At 41.4% G+C, this 26,116-nt stretch overlaps 1 protein-coding gene across 2 annotated transcripts in view; it reads left to right on the top strand.

Moving 5' to 3' along the window:
• The window catches only part of Sfmbt2 (Scm like with four mbt domains 2), a 155,662-nt gene that overhangs the window by 2,272 nt on the left and 127,274 nt on the right, over window positions 1–26,116 (top strand). For both annotated transcript variants that reach the window (XM_051194829.1, XM_051194828.1), the window contains exons 2-3: window positions 5,317–5,411; window positions 7,697–7,937. In XM_051194829.1, coding sequence (XP_051050786.1) covers window positions 5,317–5,411; window positions 7,697–7,937 — 336 coding nt within the window. The remainder of the gene's footprint in view (window positions 1–5,316; window positions 5,412–7,696; window positions 7,938–26,116) is intronic.

Here is a 26,116-nt window from a genome sequence, read left to right as displayed (position 1 = left end):
CACCACCATACTTCTACCACCAGCTCCTTCTGTGTTTCCCCATTGTCTTTTAAATTTATGCCTTCTTTATCTATAATTATTGTTGATATGCCTGTATACCCCATTGAGTCCCATCAGTGTTACTCATATATCCTTGAATGTAGCTGACCACTTGGGCATGGGCAAACTATCAGGGGTCTTTTTCCAGAAAAAAAGCCAGACTCTGTCTTGGTAGCCATCCACATCCTGTAGCTTTTCAACTATGGGTGGGGCCTATGTGCCCTTTCCCCACCCATACTGGAATATTGGCTGGTGTGGTTTTGTGTGGGTAAGCATATTGTCAGGAGTTCATGGGTGCAACATAGTGCCACAAATTTTAAAAGAGAGTGTAAAACTTTATAGACTACACAGACAGGCTTTAGTCTCAAAATCACATGTAGTTTTGAGCATTAAAACGACAATAACATGGTCAAGTATGATTCTTCAAGTCATTATTCTTTCAACCTGTTGAAACATGAAATGCCTTCCTTTTTAGAGTCATTTAAGAAGTCATCTGGTTGTGCAACTCACTGGGACATGCTTAGGGATGCTTAGAATCAGATGATCTTTCTGGATGTGCAAAGTAGGGCATACTTGATGTACTTCAGTGGGATCTAAATGGACTTGTCAATTAGGCCAGTAGACATGTAAGCATGGTTTCTGTTAAGTGCTCATACTTTAGAGGCCTTCACATGTTAGTTGACTTAATCTTTAGTGCCTAGTAAAGTGTTTTTTCAGATCTCATTTGTAGATGAGGAAACCAGTCAGCACGGTCAAGTTGTGTGGTTGGAATCAGGATTTAGTCTCAAGTCCTGGAGATGGTGCATTGATTTCATTAAGAATTATGACCTCCTCCTCCCTACACCACTCAGATTCCTTTTTCTTTTTTTCTGCCATCCTTTCTCCCTCTGTTACATGACACATGATGGCATCTTCTTAGCAAGTGACAACACTATGAGACTGTAGCTTGCAGGTTCATAATCCTAAACTTGGGGGTTTGAGATAGGAGATTGTGAGCTTGAAGCCAGCCTGGGTTACAGAGTATAAGAATACCTTGGGGATTGGTTGAGACCTTGTCTCCAAATATATATATATATATATTGATATGGCTGGGGATTGTAGAGCATGATATGAGATGTGTAAGGCCTCAGGTTCAGCTCTCAGTACAGAGGGAGGGAGGGAGGGGGAGGGAAGGAAGGAAGGAGAGAGAGAGAGAGAGAGAGAGAGAGAGAGAGAGAGAGAGAGAGAGAGAGAGAAGCACAAGTGTCTATAGCTCCTGTCTGATGATCAAGAAAACTTGTGTGGTAGCTTTAGGGCCTTCCCTTACTACTTAGTTCTGTCCACTCTGTCCACTCTGTGTTCTGTCTACTCAGTCTACTATGTCCACTCTGTGCCTTTGGTTGATTTAACTCCTTGCAGTGATGAGTCTTCCATGAGATCTGTCCCAGCTGAGACTGAACTGAGTAGTTTTTTTTCCCTTTCTTTCACTTTTGGCTTTTCCTGGGGAAAGTTCAGATCTTAGCTGGGATCAATAACTCAAATGTGAAGCCTATTCTTGAAATAAGATGAAAGGCCACCCCTTCCCAGAAACAAAGAGAGCGTGTGCCTGACGTAATGACAGATAAACAAATAGCCAAGGAAGCCTAGGTCTCCCCAGTAAGCAGAGCACCCCAACAACACCCCGAGGGACACAGGAATGAAGCCCATTGAAATTTGATGGCTGGACTTCTGGGTGTCTTCAGTCAGAATAACATCAAGCAGAACAATGTGGGGATGCCATGATAAGCAGGTTCCATGACGTGGTTTGCGCAGGCCTGCTCAGTGTACTTCCCCAGTGGAGCTTGTGGTACTGCACATGTAGCCAAGGCCAGCCTTTGGGTAAAAAGAAGAGAGCAAAACACGTGGACTGAGTCTTCCAAATTATGAAAAATAACAGGGCTGAGGTGGTAGGTCTTAGAAACCAGGTGGAGGGCTCCTGATGAATGACAGTTGACATTGACCTCTGTTCTCTGCACGTGCACAGTCGTAGGCATACTCACATAGATGAACATGCTTATACAAGTGCGCAAACAAAGACTGTGTATGTATACTAAATGTATTTCTCTCCATATGCATTGTTTGTGTGTTAAGAGACAGGACTAATTCTGTGATTGTACTTCGCTTGCTTGAACTTCACACTTTTCTTGCCTCAGCCCCCGTAGTACCTTGCCCTGGTCAAAGAAGCAGGCCTCTTTTATTTGGGAGAGCATGAGTCAACACTTAGAAAGATTCAGGGCTTATTCTTAATCCTGAGAACTAGTTCTTGTGGGTCAATATTAATACCCGCACCCCCATGCATTCCCTCCTTGAACTTCAGGCTGCAATTGTGTGTTCAGTCAGATCCACGGTGGACTGGCAGCTGCAGCTCCTTTCTGATTATTTAGACTGCTGTTCACAGTTGTGCTGTTTCCTCTCCTGGTCATAGGAGGAGCTACCGGGATCTAGAGATGCTTTAGTGTCTTCTTCCTATCTCTTTCCCTATTTCAAAAGTTACCTAGCACGTGAGAGATTGTCTTCTGGGAGATTTTGTTTATGCAGAATCTGCCAGTTTGCAGAGCCCTGGATTGTGGCAGTTACAGGCTTTAATATCCAGCCTTGCGAAGCCAGGCTCCCTTCAGATTGTAAAGTGAGCTGATTCCAGATTTTATTAAGAAAAAGATGTGTACGGCACTTTATTATATTTTTATTCTAAAGTCACTTGTGTTCCGGCATTTCATAAGACATTCATTTTATATTTATGCTGGAATATTCTGGTCCTACAGATAGCCTTCTTTTTAGACTGGACTGCTGTTTAGTGAATATGCCTGTTTCCTTTGTAAGGTGTGAAATGTTCATAGTAGCTTTTCATAGTGGGTTTTCATGACATCATGGGGAAATGCCGCCCACTACTTCATTTATGGTGGTGGGAACTGTCAGAGTCTCTTTAGTAAAATGTTTGTGGCTTTAAGAGGTTTATGGATCAGCTGTAAATATTTTCTCTGGCTTTATGAGATCTCTCATAAACATTGTGTGTGTTTGCCTATTGCTCATTGGACTTGCCTTTAGAGAATCAACTGTTTGGGGATACAGGCCTGAGGAGGGGTTGTATGTGGCACATTTTAACAGGCTGTGTTATGAGTAAACCTAGGTTTTGTATACAGCTTTATTATTCCAACAGCATGGCTAGCGTTACCAGTGCTGGACATAACAGTTTTTGTGTTATTTAATCTCATTTTGGGTCTGACTTGTGGTTTACTTTTCTGAAGTGTTTTTGTTTGCCACAATGAATGACTGCATTCTCTCTGCTTCTGTGTGTCTTAGATGCTCTGAGCCCTGTATCTTTCTTGCTTAGGTTGGGGCTTGGGACCTAGAAACTTTTTTAAGAGGCATGGCTGTGTTCTCTTGGGTGTTTGATTTTAAGTGTATTTATTGGCATATGCTAAGAGGCATCTGTAAGGAACTTAGAGTAAGAAGGCAACATTTAAGGTCATTACCTTCCAAGAGCTGCTTTTCTGGTAGTTCAGGAATATGCCATCCCAGCTTCTGGGGATGCTGAGACAGGAGGATCACAGATTTGAGGCCTGTTTGGGCTACAGGGTGAGTCTTAAAACTCATCTTAAAAAGTAATATTAGCATTTTTCTGATTATAAAATGAAATATCATTTCTATTTATTTCTTAGTCTGTGTAGAGTATAACAAGAAAATCCTCTTTTTTTTTCCTGATAATTGAAGAAATTGTTGGAAAAAAATGCTACAGTTAACCTTTGTTTCTACAAGCCTCCTGGTCCCAATCCTTCTGGCCCTCCTGAGTGCGTACACCACTACAGAGAGGGCCACATGCCGGAAATGGCACTTTCTCTTTGCCAGGGGAATCAGCTCTTGGTTGGGAAAGATGTGTGGCTTGAAGGTCAACACCCTGTGAGATTTCTTGTAAGACAAGAAAAGTGGAATATTTGAAACGTTCCTTCCATGTGCCTGTTCAATTCTCACTACTGTATATTCTGTATACTGTATATTCTGTATATTCTGTACGACAGCCTCGAAGATGGGTGAAAATCATGCACAGCCATGTATTAGCTAGTTGTTCTTGTTGCTGTGGGTGGACAGATTTGTCTTTGGCTCACAGTGTGACTGTATGATTGGTCATGGTGACAAGCACTCGAGGTGACTGGTCACAATGCACCCTCACTCAGGAAGCAGAGCAAGATGGATGCTGGTCCTCAGCTCACTTTCTCCTTTTTAACCATGCCAAGGCCCCAGTTCATAACTGGTGCCAAACACACTTAGGGCGAGGTGCCCCTCTTCAGGTAACCCAACCTAGAAACTTCTTCATAGATACTTAGAGCTTTGCCTCCTGAGTGACTCCAGATACAGTTAAAGCCAACAGTGACATTCACTATCACAGGCTGCTTAGCTGTAACCATTCTAACATGACATTTATGCTGTCGTTGTCTTCAAGTGTATTATTTGGTGCTTCTCAAATCCTAAGTGTGCAGAACTATGTCAGTTTAGAATACTTATGACTCTCTCTCTTGCATATGAATTACAGGTAGTTGAGCTGCCTGATGTGGATGCTGGGAACCAGACCTGGTCCTCTGTAAGAGCAGCAAGCACTCTTAACCACTGAGCCCTCTTTCTAGCCCAATTTATTTCTCTTAAAATGTTATTGAGGTCACAGTTCTATAAAAATCTGTTATTTTCCAGCCTCCAGCCTTAGTGGGTAGGCAGTTTGGTGCCTGTGTCTATCTTGGCAAACACCTTGGGCTTGAAGTGTCCCTTTCCATTTCTTTCAGTCTTCACAAACTGGGCTGTCTACCATGGCTGTTAGGCTAATCCATGTTAACTTTAAGACAACTCTTATTCATTTGACTTGAAAGCTTTTAATTTTGACAGGATATCAAAATGTTTCCTTGTCTCTCTGTCCCTGTTTCTATCTCTCTGTAATTCTGTCTCTGTCACTTTCTTTATGTAAGCCTGACATCAATGTTGGCTATCTTCCTTAATCATTCTCCATATCATTTATCTTTCTCTGAAGCTCACTGACTTGGCTAGACTGGATGGGCAGTGAGTCCCAGGGATTTCCAGGTCTCTCTCTCCCTTTGATTGCATATATTTGTGTGTTACCCAGCATGGCTTTTTATGTGGGTTCTTGATGTCTGAACTCAGGTCCTCATCCTTGGACAGCAAGCAATTTACCAAAGAAGCCATCTGAATCAGTTTGTGTCTCCCAGGCATGCTTTGCCCTTGTTTTGATGTTCTTGCTTTGTTTTGTTTCCTCAGAGGAAGGTTCCGGACTGGAGGAAAACGGCTTTAGCTGGGGAGACTATTTGGAAGAAACAGGCACCAGGGCGGTGCCACACTCATCCTTCAGGCATGTACGTTCACACTGAGCTGCTCTTCTGGTGTGTGGGAGGGAAGGCAGGGGGATCTGTCGGTGATTGAGAAATCAGTCAGAAGAGAATGAAAGAAGTGGAAATGCAGCTAAGGTTGCATAGGAAGAAGGTGACATAGGGAAGTTCGGTTTTCATAGATAGCTATGCATGAAATAGGTCACAGCTTGAGCCTCAAAAAGTCACCGACTTAGGCAAGATGTTACAGTGGTTGATGCAATGACTATATATTTTTTTTTATAAGGAGGTAATATTTGGGGCTGGGGACTTGGCTCAGTTGATAGTGTTTTTCCTAATTGCATGAAACCCTGGGTTTGATCCCTGGCATGGCCTAAAATCAGGTGTTGTGGTGCATCTGTGTAATTCCAGCACTGGGACTGTGGAGGCAGGAGGATTAGCAGTTTAGTCTCAGGCAATGTAGGGATCTCGAGGCTAGCCCGAGCCATATGATACTTTGTTTTTTTGTTTTTAAAGGTTGCTATTATAATTTTTAAAAGTCACATTAGAGTTTTCTAGGCTTCATAGGGAAGATAAATTCATAGGGAAGAGGAATCACAATAGATAGTCTGAAAATGTGTGTCTCATGAAGTTTGTTCTCTAAAATAATAATAATATCTGTTTGTATAATTTGGCTAGCATGTTCACCAGTGGACAAAGCCTAGGAAAAAGGAACATGAGTTCTTGCCAGAATTTTCCTAGGTGTTAGCTCTTGCTTCTATAGCTCTAGCATGGGAAAGATGATATTCCCCAAACCCAAGCTGTTACACATGACTATTGTTTTAGTAAATAAAGTTTTACTTCTGGGACCTCTCATCTGTTTTCTCATCAGGCTACCCCAGCAGCAACTCAACCTTCTTAACTTCCTTTTTTGGCTTCTCAGCTCAAGTAAGAATGCCACATTAAGTTCTACTCAGAAGTGAAGTGTTCTTTTGAAAGATAATTTAAGACCTTATTAAATTTGTAAGATTCCACCCCTTTTTTCTTCTCTGTCCTCATCAAGCTATGGTTTATTCTGATCATGGTTATAGTCATGTAGTGAAAGCAGGCGCTCCATTTCCAGGCACAGCAAAAGCAATACCTCTCCTTGGCTTACACAGCTAGGATAATGACCCTGCAGAAGCCAGGCTGACAAGATCCCGGGATGATCTGGTAGTTTTCTTCTGGCAGTTTGGGAAAGAAAGATGATGAACAACTTTCACCTTTTCTGTACAGTGAAGTCACGTCTTCAGGAACAAGTCACCTCCATTCTCTGATTCATCACTTCTCTCATGTCCTTTACACTTGAAGTAGATGCCAACAAATGGTGAAGGCTTGGGTGAACATGTGGTCATCTTTCAGGATGTCTGTATTCCTGAGGGATGAGGCAGACATCTATCCTTGAAGATGTTGACTGTCCCAGGCCTGAGTGAAAGAGTGACAGGAAAAGTAGTCTCAGTTTCACAGATAACTAATTCACTGTCCCATTGCTTTCTTCAAGGCCCCCCCTTATGGTGAGCCTCACATCCATGGCTTTAGAATGTTAAGAACTCCAGGTTGGAAAACTTTTTTATTTTATTTTTATTTTTCATCCTGGTGGCGGCTCTTGGCACAGAGAAAAATTGGATCACATGGAAGAGTATGTAGCTATAATTGACACATGCTGTTCATTGAACTCAAGATCTTGGGAGCCTTTATTCAAAACCACTAGCCCTTACTTATTTAAAAAAATACAGGGTCCCATGTAGCCTAGTCTGGTCTCAAACTTACCATGTAGCCAAGAATGACCTTGAACTTCTGTTCCTTCTGCCTCCTCCTACCTGCCCTCCTCCCCTTTTTTAAATGATGCTGTATTGGGAATCAAATTCAGGGAGCATACCTACCAACTGAGCCACATTTTCATCCCTTTTTACTTTTTCTCCCCTTTGGCGTTTTTGAGACAGGGTCTGCTTGTGTACCCAGGTTGACCTAAATATTTGTGTCTGCTGAGATGACAGATATGCACCACTATGCCTGGCTCATTCAGTTTTTATAGTACTACTTTCATAGTGAAATGACAAACTATTGAATTTAATGGGTGAAATAAAACTTGTCTTATCTTTCCTTTGAATGTGGCTTCCAGAAGACTTAGCCTTGCATTGGAGCCTTGTGTTCCATTTGTCTTAAAACATACCTATGTTAGGACGGCAGAAGTACTGTTTTAAAATGCTCTCTGCTTAAGTAGTTCTCAAACCATTCAAGGCACATGGCTAGTGTGATCACTTGTGTTTTCCTTGTGTTTCTGATGTTTCAAGGTGGAAATCAGCATTCAGAGTAACTTCCAGCCAGGAATGAAGTTGGAGGTGGCCAATAAGAATAATCCAGACACTTACTGGGTGGCCACGATCATCACCACCTGTGGACAGCTGCTGCTTCTGCGTTACTGTGGTTACGGGGAGGACCGAAGGGCAGACTTCTGGTGTGACGTGATCATAGCAGATCTGCACCCTGTGGGGTGGTGCACACAGAACAACAAGGTGTTGATGCCCCCGGATGGTGAGCTCACATTCCGAAGGCTTTGATATCAAGGAGGTCACTCTTCATGATGTCTGTCCTTGCTGAAGGGACAGAGAGAACCTTGTAGAAAACCCCAAGTGGGTTTAGTGCAAAGGTTTCTCAGTTCTTTAAAATATCTGGGGCTTTCTCATCTAGCAGATGCTCTGGCGGGGGGTAGGTGGTGGTGGGTTCTGTTTACTAGAAATGCTATTGATCTTCAGTCATTTGGGTCACACAGGAGGAAAAAAAGATTCAATACTATTCCCAGGTTGTCTTTGGATGGTAGGAGAGGAAGTTAAGCTGGATGCTAAGGAGAGAGAGAGAGACAGAGAGAGAGAGAGAGAGAGAGAGAGAGTATGTGTATGTTTATGTGTGTGTAGCCATGTGCACGTGAGTTCAGGAGCCCAGAAAAGGGCATTGGATTCCTTGGAGCTGGAGTTACAGGTGATTGAGTTGTGTGCTACCTGATTTGGGTGCTAAGAACTGAACTTACATCCTTTACTATGGTAGTACATGGTCCTAACCATTGAGCAACTTCTCCAGCCCCCTTACATTGGCTTCTTCCCTAAGTTTGCTTGTTTGCTTTCTTTTCTCTTCCCCTCCCTTGCTTTTGACAAGGTCTTACGTGGCCCAGACTGATGACCTTGCCTCTGATCCTCCTGCCTCTACTTTCTCAGTGCTAAGATTAGAGATATTTGCCACTACTGCCTAATTTATGCAGTGCTAGGGATTGAACCACGGGTTTCCTGCATGCATGGCAAACACTCTACCAACTGAGCCACATCACAAGCCCTACATTTAGTTTTTGACCTTTCTTACTGTGGGGAGACTGAGGTTATGAAACAGGAAGACAGATAAACTGCTGAGAACTGGCATCACTCAAAGCAGTGGTCCATGCTCATATAGATATGAGATCAGTTCAGTCTCCACAAAGCAGTGGTTCCTTACTAGGGCAGATGTTCCCCCAGGAGATATCTGGTAATGTCTGGGGGTATTCTGGCCCTGATGGGAGGGAGATGTTACCAACACGTACTGAGACTAAGCCAGAGACACCCCTGAGCCTCCTCCAATGCATGGGATATCTCCACAATTAAGTATTCTCAGGTTCAACCTTCCTGAAGTGCTGAAGCTGAGGGCTCCTGCTTGGGAAGAAGGCATTGAAGAAGTTCCTATGGATCTGTGAGAACTGAGTCAACCAAGTATTTGACTCTGATCTCTGGTATATTGTATGAGCGTAGCATTGGTGGTACCCAACAGCATTGCTATTGTCTCCCAAGGATATTGCATCACCATACCCAGATGGCTGTTCTTCTTTTGTAGTAATCTCTTTCCCTCTCCTTTTCCATCTTTCCCCTTCCCCTCTTTTTCCCTTCTCCCTGTCATTTTCCCTTTCCCTCTCCTTTTCTCTCTTTCCCCTCTCCTCTCTCCTTTGCTCCCCCCACACCGCTGGTATGATTTTTCTGATTGGGGAGAACAGTCTCTAGCTTTTATTTTGTCCCTTTCTTATGCATAATTGATGGCTTGCTAAAGAGGGGTCATAAAATCCTGAAACTCAAGAGTCGCCTTTCTGTGACATTTGTCAGGGTTGTATCCATTGCCTTGACCTCAGCTGACACCATGACCCCTTATTGTCTCAGAAAAAAGAGAGAGAGGGCATCCTTTTTGTTCAGTCCTATGCCTGGAACTACTTGCCTCCTTCCATCTCCTTCTCCCACTGTTCCCTGAGGTCAGAATTGATCTGTGCTCATAAACAAGGCTATTGGGACCTTAGTGTTGTTCACATCTCAATTATGTGTGTGTTTAATATAACTTAATTGATTAATTAATGTTGCAGGAACTTTGAGAATACTAAGCAAACACTCTACCACTGAACTGTGCCCTGAGCCCTGTATAATTTTAAAGCCCAACTCATGTGTTATAAAAGCTGTCGCTTATGTTCAGTGATTATTATTTTTTTAACCATATTTACAAGGTTGTGCAAACAGGGTTACTATCAAGGTCTGAGGTGTTTTTTTACCACTTCGAAGTTATTCTCCGTTCTCATCTACTATAACCCTCAATGGACTTTTTAAAAAAGTCATATTTTAAAATTTTATTTGTGTGTATGTGTTGTGTGTACAAGAGAACAATATACAGGAGTCATTTCTCTCCTATGTAGGGCCTATGTTTGGCAGCAGCACCTTTATCCATTGGGGCATTTTGCTTTCCTCTCCCCAGCCTGGTAGTTGCACTTTACAATAGCTGCTTCTGTGACCCCCCTATGGAGTTCTGGAGTTCTAATGTTTATGCTCTAAGAGCTTCTGGGTTCATCTGAGATGGTCTCTGCTGTCCCTGGGGAGACTAGGCACAGTCGATTCATCATCTCCCCTCTCTCACTTGGAAGAAAAATAAGACAGTTGTTAAAGTCTCAGGAACACCATCAAATTTGCATCCTGTAGACTCTGTGCTATTAGCCAAGACAAAGACGCCCTTAAAATGACAAGATGAAAATGAAAAATGAAAAAACCCTAGAAAAAGGGTGGCCATTAATGTGATGGAAAGGTAGAAGTCTTTTCAAACAATGGTAAATGTTGTTAGCTTAAGGATTTCCTCAGTGCTGTCTTGTAAGGAACTTAAAAAAATTTACTATGTAATCAATATGACTTGGGAATCTTTAGTTCAGAGGACAAAGTCAGGAAATAGCAGGTTCATGGGGCAAGAGGTTTTATTGATTTCTGTGGGGAGGGATAATTATTGCTTCATAACCAAAGGCAGTGGTTATTCCAAAGGGACAAGGGGGATCTGTGTTTTGAATGGATTTTATTCTATGGTTTTCTTAGTGAGTTAATACTGTAAATACTGCACCTGCGCCTGAATGATCTTTATCTTTGTTGTGGTTGAATTTAAAAGGCATTGCAAAATATGAAATAGCAATCCAGGACCTTATGTTTTTGTCTGAGAGGCTCCATGGTGATGGGAGGCATGTATGTGCACACAGTGTGTGTGTGTGTGTGTGTGTGTGTGTGTGTGTAAACCAGAGGACACGCTTGGCTATCCACTTTGTTGTTTTTTATTAGACAGAGTGTCTAATTGGCCTTGAGCTCTCCGGTTAGGTAATGCTGGCTGTCTAGGGAGCCCTGGGGTACTGCCTCACCAGCACTGGGATTGTAAGCACATGCTGCCAGGCCTGAGTTCTGGAGATCTGGCTTATGTTGCTGAGCTTACAAAGCAACAACTTCACTGACTGAACTAACACTGCAGTCCAACTGAGGCTTCTTACAGACACTGGGAATCAAAGTAAAAAAAGAGATGCTGCAGTGGACTAAGGATCAGCGTGTTCAGGAGAACCCACCATTAACTTAGTTCTGTGGTTGAGGATCCCAGCCTTCTCCATCTTTGACGCAAGGGCTTCTGTATTGTAATCTTAGGGAGCTAGCTGGTCCAACCTCCTTGCATTTGTGATTCTGGTTAAAGGAGAAAAATAGGACAGTGTGACTGCTTACTTTCCTACTTTATGAATGAGGTATGTGGAGTTGTTTTTGGATTAGGATTATGCATGTCAGTTTAAAAATCCACAAAAAGCACAAGAATAAATGGGCGTGCTTGTTGGAAAAAGGCATATGTTTTACTTTTTTATTTCTTTCGCTGTGATGAACTATCCTAACAAAAGCAACTTGGAGAAAAGAACATTTACTTGGCTCACAATTCCAGGCTACAGTCCATTAGGATGGGGAAATCAAGGCAGGAACGGAAAGCATTACTGAAAGCCATGAGAGAATTAGCATATCCTTGCCTGCTTCCAATACTCTTACATAGTCCAGGGGCCATCAAGTGAAATGTGCCACCTACATTCAGCACTGGTCTTCATATCTCAGTTAACATTAGGACAGTCCCCCATAGACTTGTTTACCGACCAATCTGATCTACACAATTACTCAATCCACTCTTACCTTCGGTTATTCTAGATCCACCAAGTTAACAGTTAAAAACTAACAACCATGTCGTATCTAGGATAGAATATGCCTGTGAATCAATAATTAGAGACTTTTGTTCTCCTTTTCAATCAAGATAACTAAGAATCCCCTAATGAGTGGCCAGGGAACAAATGGTAATTGTCAACTGGGAGTGTGTGAGCTTTTGCCTACTGTTCTGTAGGAGGAGAAAAAGGAGGTCCCTTCTCAGTCTGAAGTAGCTGAGTTCAGGATATTTGGATTATCTAAAGTTGTGTCTGCATTAAAAAGAGCAATTTGATTGCTCCATTGTTTGACACAGGGCTTTTATGGGGTGCTAGTGAGTGAACCCAGGGCTTTTGTCTATGCTGAGCAAACACCGTACCAACTGAGCTACATCCCCAAATCCAGATGCTGTGATTTTAGATGCCAGTTTGATGGAGCACAAAGACCTAGTTCCAGTACTATGCTTTCCTGCTGCATGATTTTGACTCTAGCCTTGAATGAATGTAGGCCTTCATAAATTACATGTTATAAAGGAAAGTGAGCAAGGCAGCGTTCCCAGTTTTTGTCATGTGATTCCCATCAGCAGTCAGAGAACTTCATTAGCAAGGACATGCTCAAAGACAACTGGGTTCAGTGGCCAGTTGGCTGTTGAGAGTTCAGAATTCCTGCTGTGGGTCTAACCAGTGCTAATCTTTCATATTAAAAGTATTAAGAGACATACTACATTAAAGCCTCACTAAGTGCAGCGAGGGATTAGAGATCCTATTAGCAGAGTAAAATGGAAAGCGTTTTGGCTTAGTAAATCAATAAGGCTTGATTTATTCATAAGTGTGCACCATGCTTGCAAAGGGCAGCTGCCAAATAATTATTGTTTATGGTGATAATGTAGGGAAATCATTTAATCCAATGACTGTTTTCATTGTTATGTATTCAGAAGTAGAAACATTACCTCCTAATGTCAGGGGCCCAGGAGCTTTGGTGCTTGGATGCTCTGAATGGTTGGTGCCTATTGAATTCTCTGAAGGATGCTCCTGTATGAGATTGCAGGTGAATATTTGTGGAGATGTAGGACAATAAAAGCCCTGGGCTTTTACACAGGCAAGTATTTATTCGTGCTTTCTACTGATGCAATAAGAGTGTTGGAATTACAGGGCCTTAGGAGTCTTGCCACTAATTTTTATTTTTGCCATTATTAAAATTTCTGTAATTTAAATTGCAAATACCTATAGGCGCACCAGAATGACTCTAGTTACCATTTCAAAGTGGTATCACCATTACCGCAGTTAGTTAATATATATAACTTATTTGAATAAAGGAATGTTTATTCATGAAGTGTGAGGAGAAAGTGTGAAGATGGCCTTATGTTATGTGGGTAGATCTGCCAAGTTCTCTGGTGTGGGGAGGACTCTAGTTGATTGTAAATGAAGAGTTGCTGCCAGGTGGCACACAGGGCTAAAATGTCCTGACACAAAGACTCACCTCATTGATTAACCATGGCTTTAAGAAAGAGGATTTGGTCAGTTTTATGAGACTATTTATTTTTAGTGTATTTTTCTTTTTCTATTTGTGTAGTGTGCATATATTGTGGCCACACACGTGAGTACATGTATATTTGTGCCTGGGCAGGTGAAGGTCTTAAGGTGATAATGGGAATCATCCTCCATTTCTCTACCTTATTCTGTATGACAGGCTCTCTCACTCAAACCCAGAGCTTCCCAATATGGCTCCCTTCTGGGGATTCCCTGCATTGTGAGGATGGAGTGAACGGGCCAGGCTGCCATGGCTACCTGATGATCATATAGATTCTGGAGATCTGGACTTTAGGGAGCCTTTTGGCACTGAGCTATCTCACCATTCAGAGAACACTCATTTAAAAAACTTCAAGATTTAAAATGACATTTTAGAAATATTAGTGAAACTTAACCACTTTTTTCCTTTGGAGATCTTGTTATTAACAAAAATTACTGATGATCGTGACCCTAAACCCATGATCCTCCTGAGTCCTAGAATTATGGACTTCTCCTATCATGCCTGGCTAGGTCAGGGGAAGCAGGGAAATATTCATTAACTATTAGATAATTTGATGTAAAGACTATAAAACAATATTGGTATGAAAAAAGACAGAGTGCATTTGATAAATATAGCAGTAAATAAATGAACCCTAATTGTATTTTTTAAAAATATCCTTTAGTCAGAAGTCACTTTTCTTTTCTTTTTTAGATTTATTTATTTATTATGCAGTGTTCTGTCTGCATGTATCCCTGCAGGCCAGAAGAGGGCACCAGATCTCATTATAGATGGTTGTGAGCCATTATGTGGTTGATGGGAATTGAACTGAAGCCCTTTGGAAGAACAGGCTGTGTTCTTAACCTCTCAGCCATTTCTCCAGCCAAGAAGTCACTTTTCTTAGTTTTCAAAGTAGTGACTTACTCTCTAGCTTAGGCTTACCTGGACCTCACTATGTGTAGATCATGTTGTCCTTGACTTTGTGGCAATCTTTCTTACTCAGCCTCCTAAGTGTCAAGATTACAGATGTATGCCAACATGCCTGGCTCCAAAGCTAGCTTTCAGCATGGTGTGTTGAGGAAGAAACTGTTAGCAGGAAACAAAGTAGTCCTTCAGTGTGGGTACTCAGGAGACCTTTTAAAATGACTCACATGGTTTGAAGCATTTTTGAGCAGGTGCAGTGTCTGTGTAGACACCATTGTGTGGATGAGAATGAAGTTGGCTTATGAACAATCATGAGCATATATGTATGTGAGTCTGTGTATGTGTGTATGTGTGTGTGTGTGTGTGTTTGTGTGTTTTGATTTAAACAGTATATCATTTTCAAATAGCATTATTGAAAACTTAAATCTTTAGACTGAAAAAAATACAAAGGTGTATAGACCGTTGAGTCTACATTCTACAGGGCAGCAATTACCTCAGCAGCCATCTGTTTAGATGGTCATTTGTTCTCTGGATCTTATGTTCTGTCTGATGTGTCTTACATGCTTATTCTTGGTACCTGAGCATCAGGCATGAACCCAAGAGAACTGCAGATATCTTTGGAAAGTCTCAGATCTGCAGATACCTTTGCACGATAATCTCCACGCATGTGACCTCACCATCACAGTCCAGTATTGTCACAAACAATTGGATCGGCAATCTCAAGCTTTCTCTCAGTGAAAATATCCTGCTTAACCTAGCATGGTGGCACATACCTGTAATCCCAACACTTAGGAAGATGGCAGAGACAGGAAGATCAGGATTTCAAGGTTAGCCTTGGCTACATGGCCAATCTGAGGTCAGCCTGGGCTACATGACACCTTGTCTCAAAATAAAAATACGTCTCAGCTATAAGAATTCAAAGAAGTGTGGTGAATGAGATCTATGAAAGGCCTCCAATATAAACAGGAGCCAGAGTTATGCACAAGCTTCTGGAAGGAAAAACAAGGGAGGCCAGAGTAGTGGAGGACGCTTTGAAGTTTCTTATGTAAAACAGAAATGTTGATGGGTAAATAATGAATACATTCTTTTCTCTGTGGGTTTCGAACCTGAAGACTCAATCAACCACACAGATAAAAAATATTAAAGCAAAAGTGTTTATGTGTTCTGGGCAGGTACAGGATTTTGTTATTGTTCCCTTAACAGTAGGCTTTATATTTGTAATGTCTTTATATTGCATTAGGTATTATAGGAAATCTAGAGATGGCTGCAAAGCACATGTGTAGGCTGTATGTAAATTTCACATGATTTTACATAAGGGTGGAGCATCCATGAATACATAGAGTCGAGGATTCAATCCCCTTTGTACACTAAGGGACAGCTATCCTTTTCTGTATAGTCCAGCATGTCCAAATATCATGATTCTCTCAACTCAGCCTTCTGAGTGCTGGGATTACAGGCATGGGCCACTATGCCCAGCTAATATTTTCTCTTATGAATCCCTGTTTGGTGTTTGTATTGTCCCTTGACAGTTACTGTGTGCTATTCTCCTTTTATCATTGTCCTGTGCAGTGAAAAATCAATCTGGAATTTTATGTTTTTAGCATACATAGGGCTACAATTGAGGTATCCATCCATCCATCTATCCATCCGTGTGTGTGTGCGTGCGCATGTGTGCAGGCATGTCTACATCTATGTGTATGTTGGTGTGGAGGACAGAGGTTTACCTCAAGTATAATTTTTCACCCAAAAGCCACCTTGGATTTTGAGGCAGGGTCTGTCAGTGGCCTGAGGCTGGTTGATTTGTCTATGCTGGCTGGTCAGTGATGTGACTGTCCTGTTCTCCTAGTGCTGGGATTGTAAGTACATACCATCATGTTCAGTTCATTTCTTTTTTTTATGTGTTTGGAGGCAATGAACTCAGGCCCTTGTGCTTGGATGAACTTAGCCATTGGCTCAGCTTTCCAAAGTGGACTATTTCTTACTGTGTGCCTGTCTACCATAGTTCTTAATGTTTAATTCTATTCTTATAAAAAACCATGTAAATTGACTGGTGGTGTTTTTATTTCACGTTTGAAGAGAATGTGGCTGATCCTAAAGCAGGTGAATTGCAATATAGGTATAAGCCAAGGATGACTATTCCCAGTATTGAAATCAGTGATTTGAAAATAGTTGGGGTGGGGTGATGTCAGTCATTGTATGGTTACTGGTAAAATTCTGTGAGTTAGATTTTGTATGAGAATGGGCGAACTTGAAATATTAGGAACACTTGCTGAGACAAGCCATCAGCCTCTTCTTGTGTTCTTATAAGAGCAGAGTGGGAAGCGGCTTGCCCAGAGTGTTTCTCATTTTGTCTTTTTGGCGGCAAATAAACGGAAGAGCTGTAGTTTGGAACTTCTTTGTCAAATGGTAGTCATGAAAATATGTAAAGTTATATAAATTGGATCAGATGCTATTTGGGTTTTCCTTGTTGCATGAAAACTGTAAGCACAAAGCCAGGAGCAGATTTTCTTTTCTTGTGAGTCATAAGTGCACTTATTTTCTCCAACTTTGAAATTGAGTGACATATGTAATATAAACTGAGCATGCGTGTGGTTGTGTGTGGACTATCGTTGAGAGTTCATCTGTTATGTCTTTGGCCTCTGGTCACTCCTTTCTTTCCCCTGTTATTCCCTCATTTATCTCCTTCATTGTCAGAGCCCTGGTCTCATTTGGCCAATGCCTCTTGTTGCTCCCCTCTTTGCTTATCCAGAGATCCTGCCCTATCCTGCTCAGATGACATGGCCTCATGTCCACAGAGGGCTCAGCTCCCATCTTGCCCAGTTTCTGCTCTGGGTGAACTGTCTAATGTCCTGCATACACTTGAGGTTTGTTCTGTGGGGCAAGTCTCATGGCACTTGCAACAGACAAGTCCTGTGGACTCAGCTTGTTTGCTGGAACATCTGATGGTTTTGTCCTTACCCTACTTCATTGTCCTCCTTTGTTTCTACTCAGCCTGGAGTCTCCAGCTCTGCCCACCTGTCATGTTGCTGGTCTTTCAATTAATCTATTGGACTAGTGGGCTGTGCCTAGTGTAGTCCGGTCTTTTGGTCTTCAGAACATATACCTCCTGTACTTTTTTTAATGCTCCCTCATGGATCAGTGTTCTGGGCCATTCCTCCATTCCATGGCCACATTCTATGATTTCTCCACTCCAGGATTGTGCTTCTATTTGACAGTCAGGTCTTCTGCCACTCTTGCTGTGCTTTCCTTCCAGACTACCTGAAGTTTGGTCCTTGCATTCTGCAGACTTTCCAGGAGAGAGTTTGCCTTCTCACCCCAGCTATAAGGGAAGGCTTGCCTTGCACATGTCATCTGAGCCTGGAATTATATTAAGGTTCACTGAATACAGCTTTCAATTCAAAGTCTTGAGTACTTTGTGATTCAGACATGGATTTATTAATTAGGATTCTCTAGAGAGAGAGAAAAGTGATAGGATGCAGATGCAAATATATATACATATATGTACATATATATGTATCTATATACACACACATACACACACACACACACACACACACACACACACACACACACACACACACACACTGGATTGGCTTCTGTTAGTATGGTGAGTCTGAGAACAGATGGAAAGGACTGGAACATAAGACTACAGGCAGGAGACTTAAGAAAGAATTACTATGTGAGCCCAAGAGGCCATCTTTAGTACAGGCAGGAGGGCTAATGTTGCAGGTGAAGCCCTGGGAAATTCCTTCTCAGGAAGATAAATTCTGTGTTACGAGTAGTTTCCTGCCAGCCTGGACTGCTGTGCCAGCCCCAATATAACAACAGAGACTCTATATTAGATATAAAGCTGTTGGCCTATTACTAGCATTTCTTATTGGCTAGCTCTGTCTTAAATATTAACCCATTTCTCTCATGTGATCTTACCAGAGAAAGAGTGCAGACCTCTTATCCTTTCATCACCTACATCTTGACTTCTTTCTACTACATCTCCCTGATTCCTCCTTGTCTCTTAGTCCTGCCTATCTTGCTATCTTGCTTTCCTATTGGCTAATAGGGCTTTATTCATTAACCAATAAGAGAAACCTATTTACATAATGGCATCTCCCATCATCTCTTTTCTGTCTAAAATAAAAAGAAGGGTTTTTAACTTTTTTCCCTTTTTTATTTTCCATTTTTTAAAATTATCTTTTCTTATTTTACATACTGATCCCAGTTTCCCCTCCCTCCCTCTCTCCCTTCCTCCCTCCCTCTCTCCCTCCCTCCTATGTCCCTGACCCTGCTCTGATCCCATTCCCCCCACTCCACAGGGAGGGTGATGCCTTCCAGGAAGGATCATCAAAATCTGTCAAGTCATTTGGAGTAAGGACTAGGCCCTCCCTCCTGCCTCTAGGCAAGGGAGTATCCCTCCATGGGGAATGTGCTCCCAAAGTGAAGGGTTTTAACTTTAACATAGTAAAATATATAACAAAACAGTTATCAAATAAGAGCTATAGTCAACAATATTTAGTCAACTAACATTATCAAGAATTAAGGAAAATATCATCTATCTCTGTGAGTCTAAAGTCTTATATATAACTTATCTATAATCCTAACCAAGGAAAACTATAACCATAACTTTCTGACTTCAATTCCATCAAAGACCACAGAAGGATATTATATTATATTATATTTATTATATAAACTCTAGAATTGACAGAGACAACTTGCCCGGTCAGTCACCTGAAGTTCTTCTGTAATGTTCCATCTTCAGCCTATAGATCATAGTGTTCTGTCAGACTCCTCAGCAAAGCAGGAAACTTTAAACTGTCCACCTGTGTTGGCAGTTTGTCAGTCACTTTTCTCTGTGTCCTACAAATTGTCTGGCAGACTCTTCCATGTAGCATAAACTCTGTAGCATCTTATTTCAGCAGTCACTTTTTTGTGGGTCCTGCATGTCCAGTTTATATAGCATAAAGTCAAACAGTCCAGACAAGAGCAGTATCTTGGCCAAATGGCTACTCTTGCCATATTGGAAGCAAATTCCCAGATGTTTTGAATGTTGGATCACCTGGGATACTGTTTCAGGGGGTCTTGCTTGATCAAACCATGTTAGTCTGGAAGGAATCCACAGCTTTTCATTTTCTGTGGAAACAAAAATAGAAATTCTTTCCCCAGTAACCTGTCTTTAGACTTAAAATTTGAAGTTAAAGCATTTTTAAAATATATGAATAGGATTAATTTTTGATAATGAAATGTGTTTTAACAGTTGTTATTTCTTCCTTAGCAATTGGGCAGGGCAACTCAAAGACAACACAATAGCATCCAGACTTTGTGTATTTTCCATCTTTAGGTGGCTTTTTAAATTAATCTATTTATTTTACTTTTTTTTTTTTCACTTTTTTTGACACAGGGTTTTTCTGTGAACTTTTGTCTGTCCTGAAATTCACTCTGTACACCAGGTTTGCTTTGATATCACAGAGATTTGCTTGCTTTTGCCTCCCAGGTGCTGGAATTAAAGGCATGTGCCACCACACCCAGCTACTCTCTATTTTTTTAAAACCACTTTATCTTGAATCTTTTTTTCTCCCAAGCCTATGTATATTTTAGAGTAAACCTGTAGAGTAAAACCTTTAGTTTTCTGTAAATCTTTTTTGGCCACGAGTTTTTTTATCTGCTAAACAACAACATTGCTTTCCAATATGGCAGGGATACATTTACCTCTAATAGTGAGAGCTCCTTGGTCTGTGCTGCCATCAAGCAGCATGCTGACACCTTGGAATGTGGTCACTGTCACTGCCAGCTGCTTCTACACACCATTGAATTGTTAGCAGGGCCTCTTAAAAGAGCCATGGGGTTTTTTTCTGCTTATGCCGAGTCAGGAAACCTCCCTTCAAGGACCCAAGTAAGTTTCTGCTTGTCTCTAGCAAAACAGAGCCCAACTGAGGAAAATGCTGCTACCAAGAAGACTTGCTTGTCTCTGTTCTTTTGTTTCTAAAATCCCTTTTTAAGCTTTTGTCAAGTTTTAAGTGGAAGTTCTTAGTACCCACATTGTAGACATCATTTTGTTGCAAGCAGTTTCCCACCAGCCTGGTTCCACAACTGTGCCCTTTGTTCTGTTCATGCCTTCAAATGATTCTATGAGACCCACCCATGCAAGGGAGGCAGTCTGCTCTACTCAGAGAGTCTGGGGACTGTGAATTGTGTTAACATTGTAAGAGTGAAAGAAAAAATCAGTGGCCAAATTACTTCTCCAAGAGAGTGTAGCTACAGTGGCCTTTGTTCATGACAAGCATCACTTTGCAGAAGCGCTGAGTTGGAACAATACTAAGCATCACCACTTCCCTTTTTTCTTTGGTTCTGCTTGTGATCCCAGCTGTCCTTCCCAGTCAGTGAGAGTTAGCAAGAGTTGTATAATAGCTGGTGAATATGTTATCCCATTAAACAAAACTGAATTTTGTTTTCACACCACACTAATTAACATTACTGTCATATGTGTAGATGTTGGTCCAGAAATGATGTGGGTGAAAGACAATTTTGATCTTTTTTTCCATGTTGGCTGTGAGTAGACATAGACTCATTGATAGAATTGAATTTTTTTTAAATAAAAACATTTAAGTAAAATCAGTTTTGAAAAAAAAATTTAGACAAATTATTTAACTGTTTTCTACTGTTTTAGATTTTGGATACCTATAAATAAAAATTCATATTTACATATTTCAGTAGATACATTCAAATGGTAAAATAATAATCTGTGTAGTAGCTTTTAGGAGGAAAATCGGTTGAAAGAATTCAGGCCTGAGGTTGTAGTTAAGTTGGTAAAGTGCTTGGCTAGAATCCATGAGGTCCTGGGTTTGAGTCCCAGCACCACATAAATTTGGGCAAGGTGGTACATAATTATAATCCCAGAAAGCAGGATACAAAAGCAGAAGGATCAGAAATTCAAGGTTACCCATGGCTATGTAAGTTTCCCTCCCTACCTACATGTATCTGTGTAGATAGGGTTACTACTTCAAAATTTGTTCCTTTAGTTTTCAGTTTTTGATAAAAATGTTAAGATGATACAGATTTCTGTGAATATAACACATGTTAGCTATCAGCAGCATCTTGGGCTTCCCTTTAGTGCTGGAGTCATGTCCATCATAGGGTGATACCCTCCAATTGATTCACAGACTGTATTAATGTTGCCATGGAAGCAGAAACACTTTTCTAGCAGCCTATGGGCAGTTGTTTATTGAGGGCTTGTGTTTTCTGTTCTTGTTGAGACCATGTGATACAGTGGTTATTAAGCTTACTTTGATTAATAAGTATTAATTGAAACATATGTAATAGAATAAACTTTTAGCCAGTGACGAGTCCACCGCCCTTCATCTTTACAATGACTAATTCACTGGGGTAGTATTCTAATATGCTTTTACATTTTAATTTAATTTCATTTTAATTTCTTAAGCTCTTTTTTATGTCAGAGTACAAAATGATTATGGCATTCTTACAATACTTTGTCCACTGTGGTTTGTGTAATGTGGATATGTGTAAATGAACTTTTTATAATACTTTGTTCATTATAGTATGTATAAGGCGAATATGAATAAACTTCATACTTATTTCCATAGTAGCTGGACCTACATTCTCACCATCAGTGAATAAGGGTTCCTCTTTCCCTCATACCTTAACCAGCATTTACTTGTTTGATAACAGCCAAGAAGGGGTGAGATCAAACAGTTTGAATTTGCATTCCCCCATGCCTAACCTTCTAGTTTAGCCATTAGTGACCAAGGTATAAATACCTTGAGACTTTTAGAGAAGCATGTTTTTATTTTTTAAGGTTAAATGGCTTTACCTCAGTCTTTCCTTTAAGTTCTGTGACAGGGACATGTGACCAGCAAGAGCCTGCATGCTGACAAGGCCCACCTGTACAGTTGTGAAGGCCTCCCACCCATGCACACCGTGTCATCTCATTAGCTGAAAATTCCTTTGGCGGCAGCCACTGTCCATCGTACTGACAAAAATTATTCATTGTGTTTTCAGCTGTTATCTGACAATTTGGGTTATAGTACCTTCAAAATAGGCATTTTTGCTTCCTGTTAAAGTTGTGTATAAAATCAAGCTCTCATTCATTGGATTGTACGAGTAAGGACTTACGCACATTTTATAATCAGAAGTACCTGCGTTTAGTTTTCCTTTATGGCATAAATGTATGAACTTGGATGAGGTGTCTCATTTCTAAACTTTCTGACCTTCAATCTCTCAGGTATAGCCTGGGGCTGAAGATAGTGGCCTGTTGATCATTTTATCTATTAAATTAGATTTGCATAGATTCCTCAGAGCAGTGCTAAGGGTGTAAGAGACAATAAGAAATAAGTATTTTCCCATTCATCATCCTTTTGCTTGAGGATGGTGTTTTATTCACTTTTAAATTTCTTATATAACCCTACAGAGTTAAAGTCCAGGAGTTCTTACGCAGATGAGGGATAAAGCCTCTTAGCTAAAACAACAAAACACAATACTAGTTAATACGGGCGTTTATGTGTAATGTATTAGAGAACTTGGTTGAGTGTGAGCATGACTGTGTGTGAGGGTGTGCATGTATACAGAGGAGGCCAGGAGACAACCCCAAGTGTCATTCCTCAAGAAATCTGTCAACCTTATTTTTAGATAGGGTCTCTTTTTGGCCTGGAGCTGCTCGTTAGACTAGACCAATTGGCCAGTAGACACTGAAATCTACTGTGTGTTCCTCCCCCATGTTAGGATTACCACAACTCCTAGATATTTTAACATGGGTTCTGGGGATGCTTGCAAAGAAAGAACTTTGCCAACTGAGCCATCTTTCCACTCCTGGAGATCTCTCTGTATTCTTACTATGTTCATATGTATAATAGCTATTGTATTTGGTTCTAAGATCTGACCCATATTGGCATTAGCATATGCGAAGCAGGGAGAACTAACAAGTCACACTTACTTGTGTCAGAGATAAATGACTGGGAAGGTGAGCACAATAAATGCCTCTTGCCATAGGAGCCCATAGATGGGGAGGCCATGGGCTAATTACAGACTGAAGTGTCCGCTGTGACATGAAGAAGCAGGAAAAAAGACTTTTATAACTCAATCTCCGAAAGTTCTCAGATTTCATTCTACCAAGCAGGAAGAAGCAGAAAGTCCTGGCAATGAGGGATCTTAGGAGCGGGAGGTCGTGTGTGAGAAAAAGGGTTGTCAGTAACTACCTCTCTTAGAAAGACAAATTCTTTGAGAGTTTAAGTGTGCGATAGAACTTTAATCAGGTACTTGGACTATAAATCTTTATTCTGGCTCCTTAAGCATGGTAAAGCTCCTAAGACCAAGAGCAGGAGCCTGCTGATATTGACCTGTCACATGGCTGTTTAGTTAAACACTGTGTATGTACTTTGACAGGTGATCAGCTCATGGTCACTTGGGAAGTCATTTAGCAGGCAAGAGGCAAAAAAGGCAGGGGAGCTGTCATGATTGTAAAACAAGGCTCACTTGGAAGGGTCTTGTCAGGTGGATGTTGCCTCCAGATGGAGAATCCATGGACCATCCGTATTTCAGTCTGAGGCTTTGGTTTGGCCAAAATAGACAAGATCTTTATCAGCATGATGTTTGTTTGCTACCTGCTGTTGCATGGCTGTGAGCAAATGCAAGACAGAAACAATTTAAAGAGGTTATTACTAAAGATTATTTTGGCTCAGTTACTAATAGTCTGTTCCACCCAGAGCAGTTGGATAAGATATTATGGGGGAGGGTATGTGATGATGGAAATCTACTTAATTTATGGCAACCAGCAAGCATACATCAAGACAGGAAGAGATGAAAGCTAATATGTCCCCAAGAGTCTATCCTCAGTGATTTACTTCCTCTAGGGAGGCCCTACTTCCCAAAGTTTGTTTCCATAGAATCCTCATGCAATTGGACCAGTCTATTCAAAACATGATCCTGTGGAGGGGTTTCTCTCTCAAACAGGGCCTCTTAGGAAGAATCTTGGGCCAGGAGTATGGCCTAGGCTGGAAAACCTACTGGGAAGGATCAAGGCATCTCCTGGCTTCACTGAGAAGGTGGAAGTAGATGGCGAGAGCAGGCACGAGCATCGAGTACACCTCTGACCACCTGAAGTAAAGCAAGCTTGGTAGAACAGATATGTGTCCTGGCTCTGATGGCTTATTTCAGTTTAGGATCTACTTGTGAGTGACAACCTTCTTGTCTCTTGGAGAAAGTACCGTATACAGAGAAGTCCAAGAACTTGGGTGATAGAACTTTTGGTCCTTAAAATACAGTCCCTAAGCAGGTGTTCTAGGTAGATGATGGGCAGGAGTAAACATTGGTGAACACAGTTTAAGCAAAGGAAGGCCGCCTTGAGATTCTCTCTGCTGTGATTTCATTCGAGGAAAGTTAAAAGTGGACTTGAGATTTCAGAATCAGGGCAGAATGGGGGCCAGAGAGGTGGACAGATGGTTCCCATAGACAATGGTGCCCAGTCTCATATTGAGGGTCTCACCATTACCATGATAAGATGGCTGCTGTTCCTACACTCCTGAAATTACAGGCCTGAGGAGTTTGGTGTGTTTTTGTGCCTGTAATTCCAGCATTCAAGAGGTGATGCAGGATTGTGAGTTTAAGGCTAGCTTCAGCCATATAGGGAGATCTTCTTTTACAAAGAAAAAGACAAAGCTAAACATCAGTAAACCATGTCTGATGTGCAGTGTTATTGATATTGGAGTGTACTGGAAACTAGTCCCAAGAACCTCATCATTGGAGGGCTGGTGTTGAAAGGGATATGCCTGTTATCCAAAGAGTAGCATAGATTTCATTTTGTTTATATCTCACAGCCTTTGGAATTGAATAATTACACAAAACAAGGCACAGTTGTCCTTTGAAATGTTTCTGAGGGTTGCAGCAAGCCTGTAAGATGATATTTCTAAAGAGACTTCATTAGAGGGAAGGCCCAGGAGTGAACAGAAATTTGATTTTGAGGAGGTTTGTAATTATTCGTTTGATTATCTTTTATTAAGGAATGGAGCTGAATTTTACATTGAATAAACAATGTAAAAATTTTAAAATGCTCACAGTGACATATTTATACAATGGTTTGGAAAAGACTCCCCTATAACCTATAATGGATTATAAGTGAAGCCATTAAAATAATCTGTAATTAGATTTTTTGACAGTGGATAGTTATATCATCATCATTTCAGCTTGTTTCTCAGTTTTGTGATGAATCTCTTTTGAGGCCATCACAAAGTACAGCAAACTTCCAATGGCTACATCCTTCCTCACCACCCTCCAAGACAAACAAACATTACTAAAGGCTATAGCATATGTTAAAAACTTTTCTCTATTCCCCCTTCTTCCCTCCCTCCCTCTTTCCCTCCCTCCCTCTCTTCCCTTTTTCCCTCCCTCTCTCCTTCCCTCCCTCTCTCCTTCCTCCCTCTCTCCTTCCCTCCCTCTCTCCTTCCTCCCTCTCTCCTTCCCTCCCTCTCTCCTTCCTCCCTCTCTCCTTCCTCCCTCTCTCCTTCCCTCCCTTTCTCCTTCCCTCTCCCCTTCCCTCCCTCTCTCCTTCCTCCCTCTCTCCTTCCCTCCCCTCCCTTCTTCCCTCCCTCTCTCCTTCCCTCCCTCTCTCCTTCCCTCCCTCTTCTCCTTTCCTCCCTCTCTACTTCCCTTCCTCTCTGCTTCCCTTGCCCTCTTCCTCTCACTGTTCCCCCTTCCTCCCTCCTCATTCCCTCTCCTCCCTTCTTCCTCCCCCTCCATCTCTCTCTCTCTTCCTCTTTCCTTTCATTTGATACTCTGGTCTAGACACTTTTTTTTTTCTTTTAAATTTTTTATTTT

This window comes from Phodopus roborovskii, unplaced genomic scaffold (genome assembly GCF_943737965.1).
Source record: "Phodopus roborovskii unplaced genomic scaffold, PHOROB, whole genome shotgun sequence".
Taxonomy (NCBI): domain Eukaryota; kingdom Metazoa; phylum Chordata; class Mammalia; order Rodentia; family Cricetidae; genus Phodopus; species Phodopus roborovskii.
The sequence above is the reverse complement of the archived record's forward strand: the minus strand, read 5'-3'. Positions and strand labels throughout refer to the sequence as shown.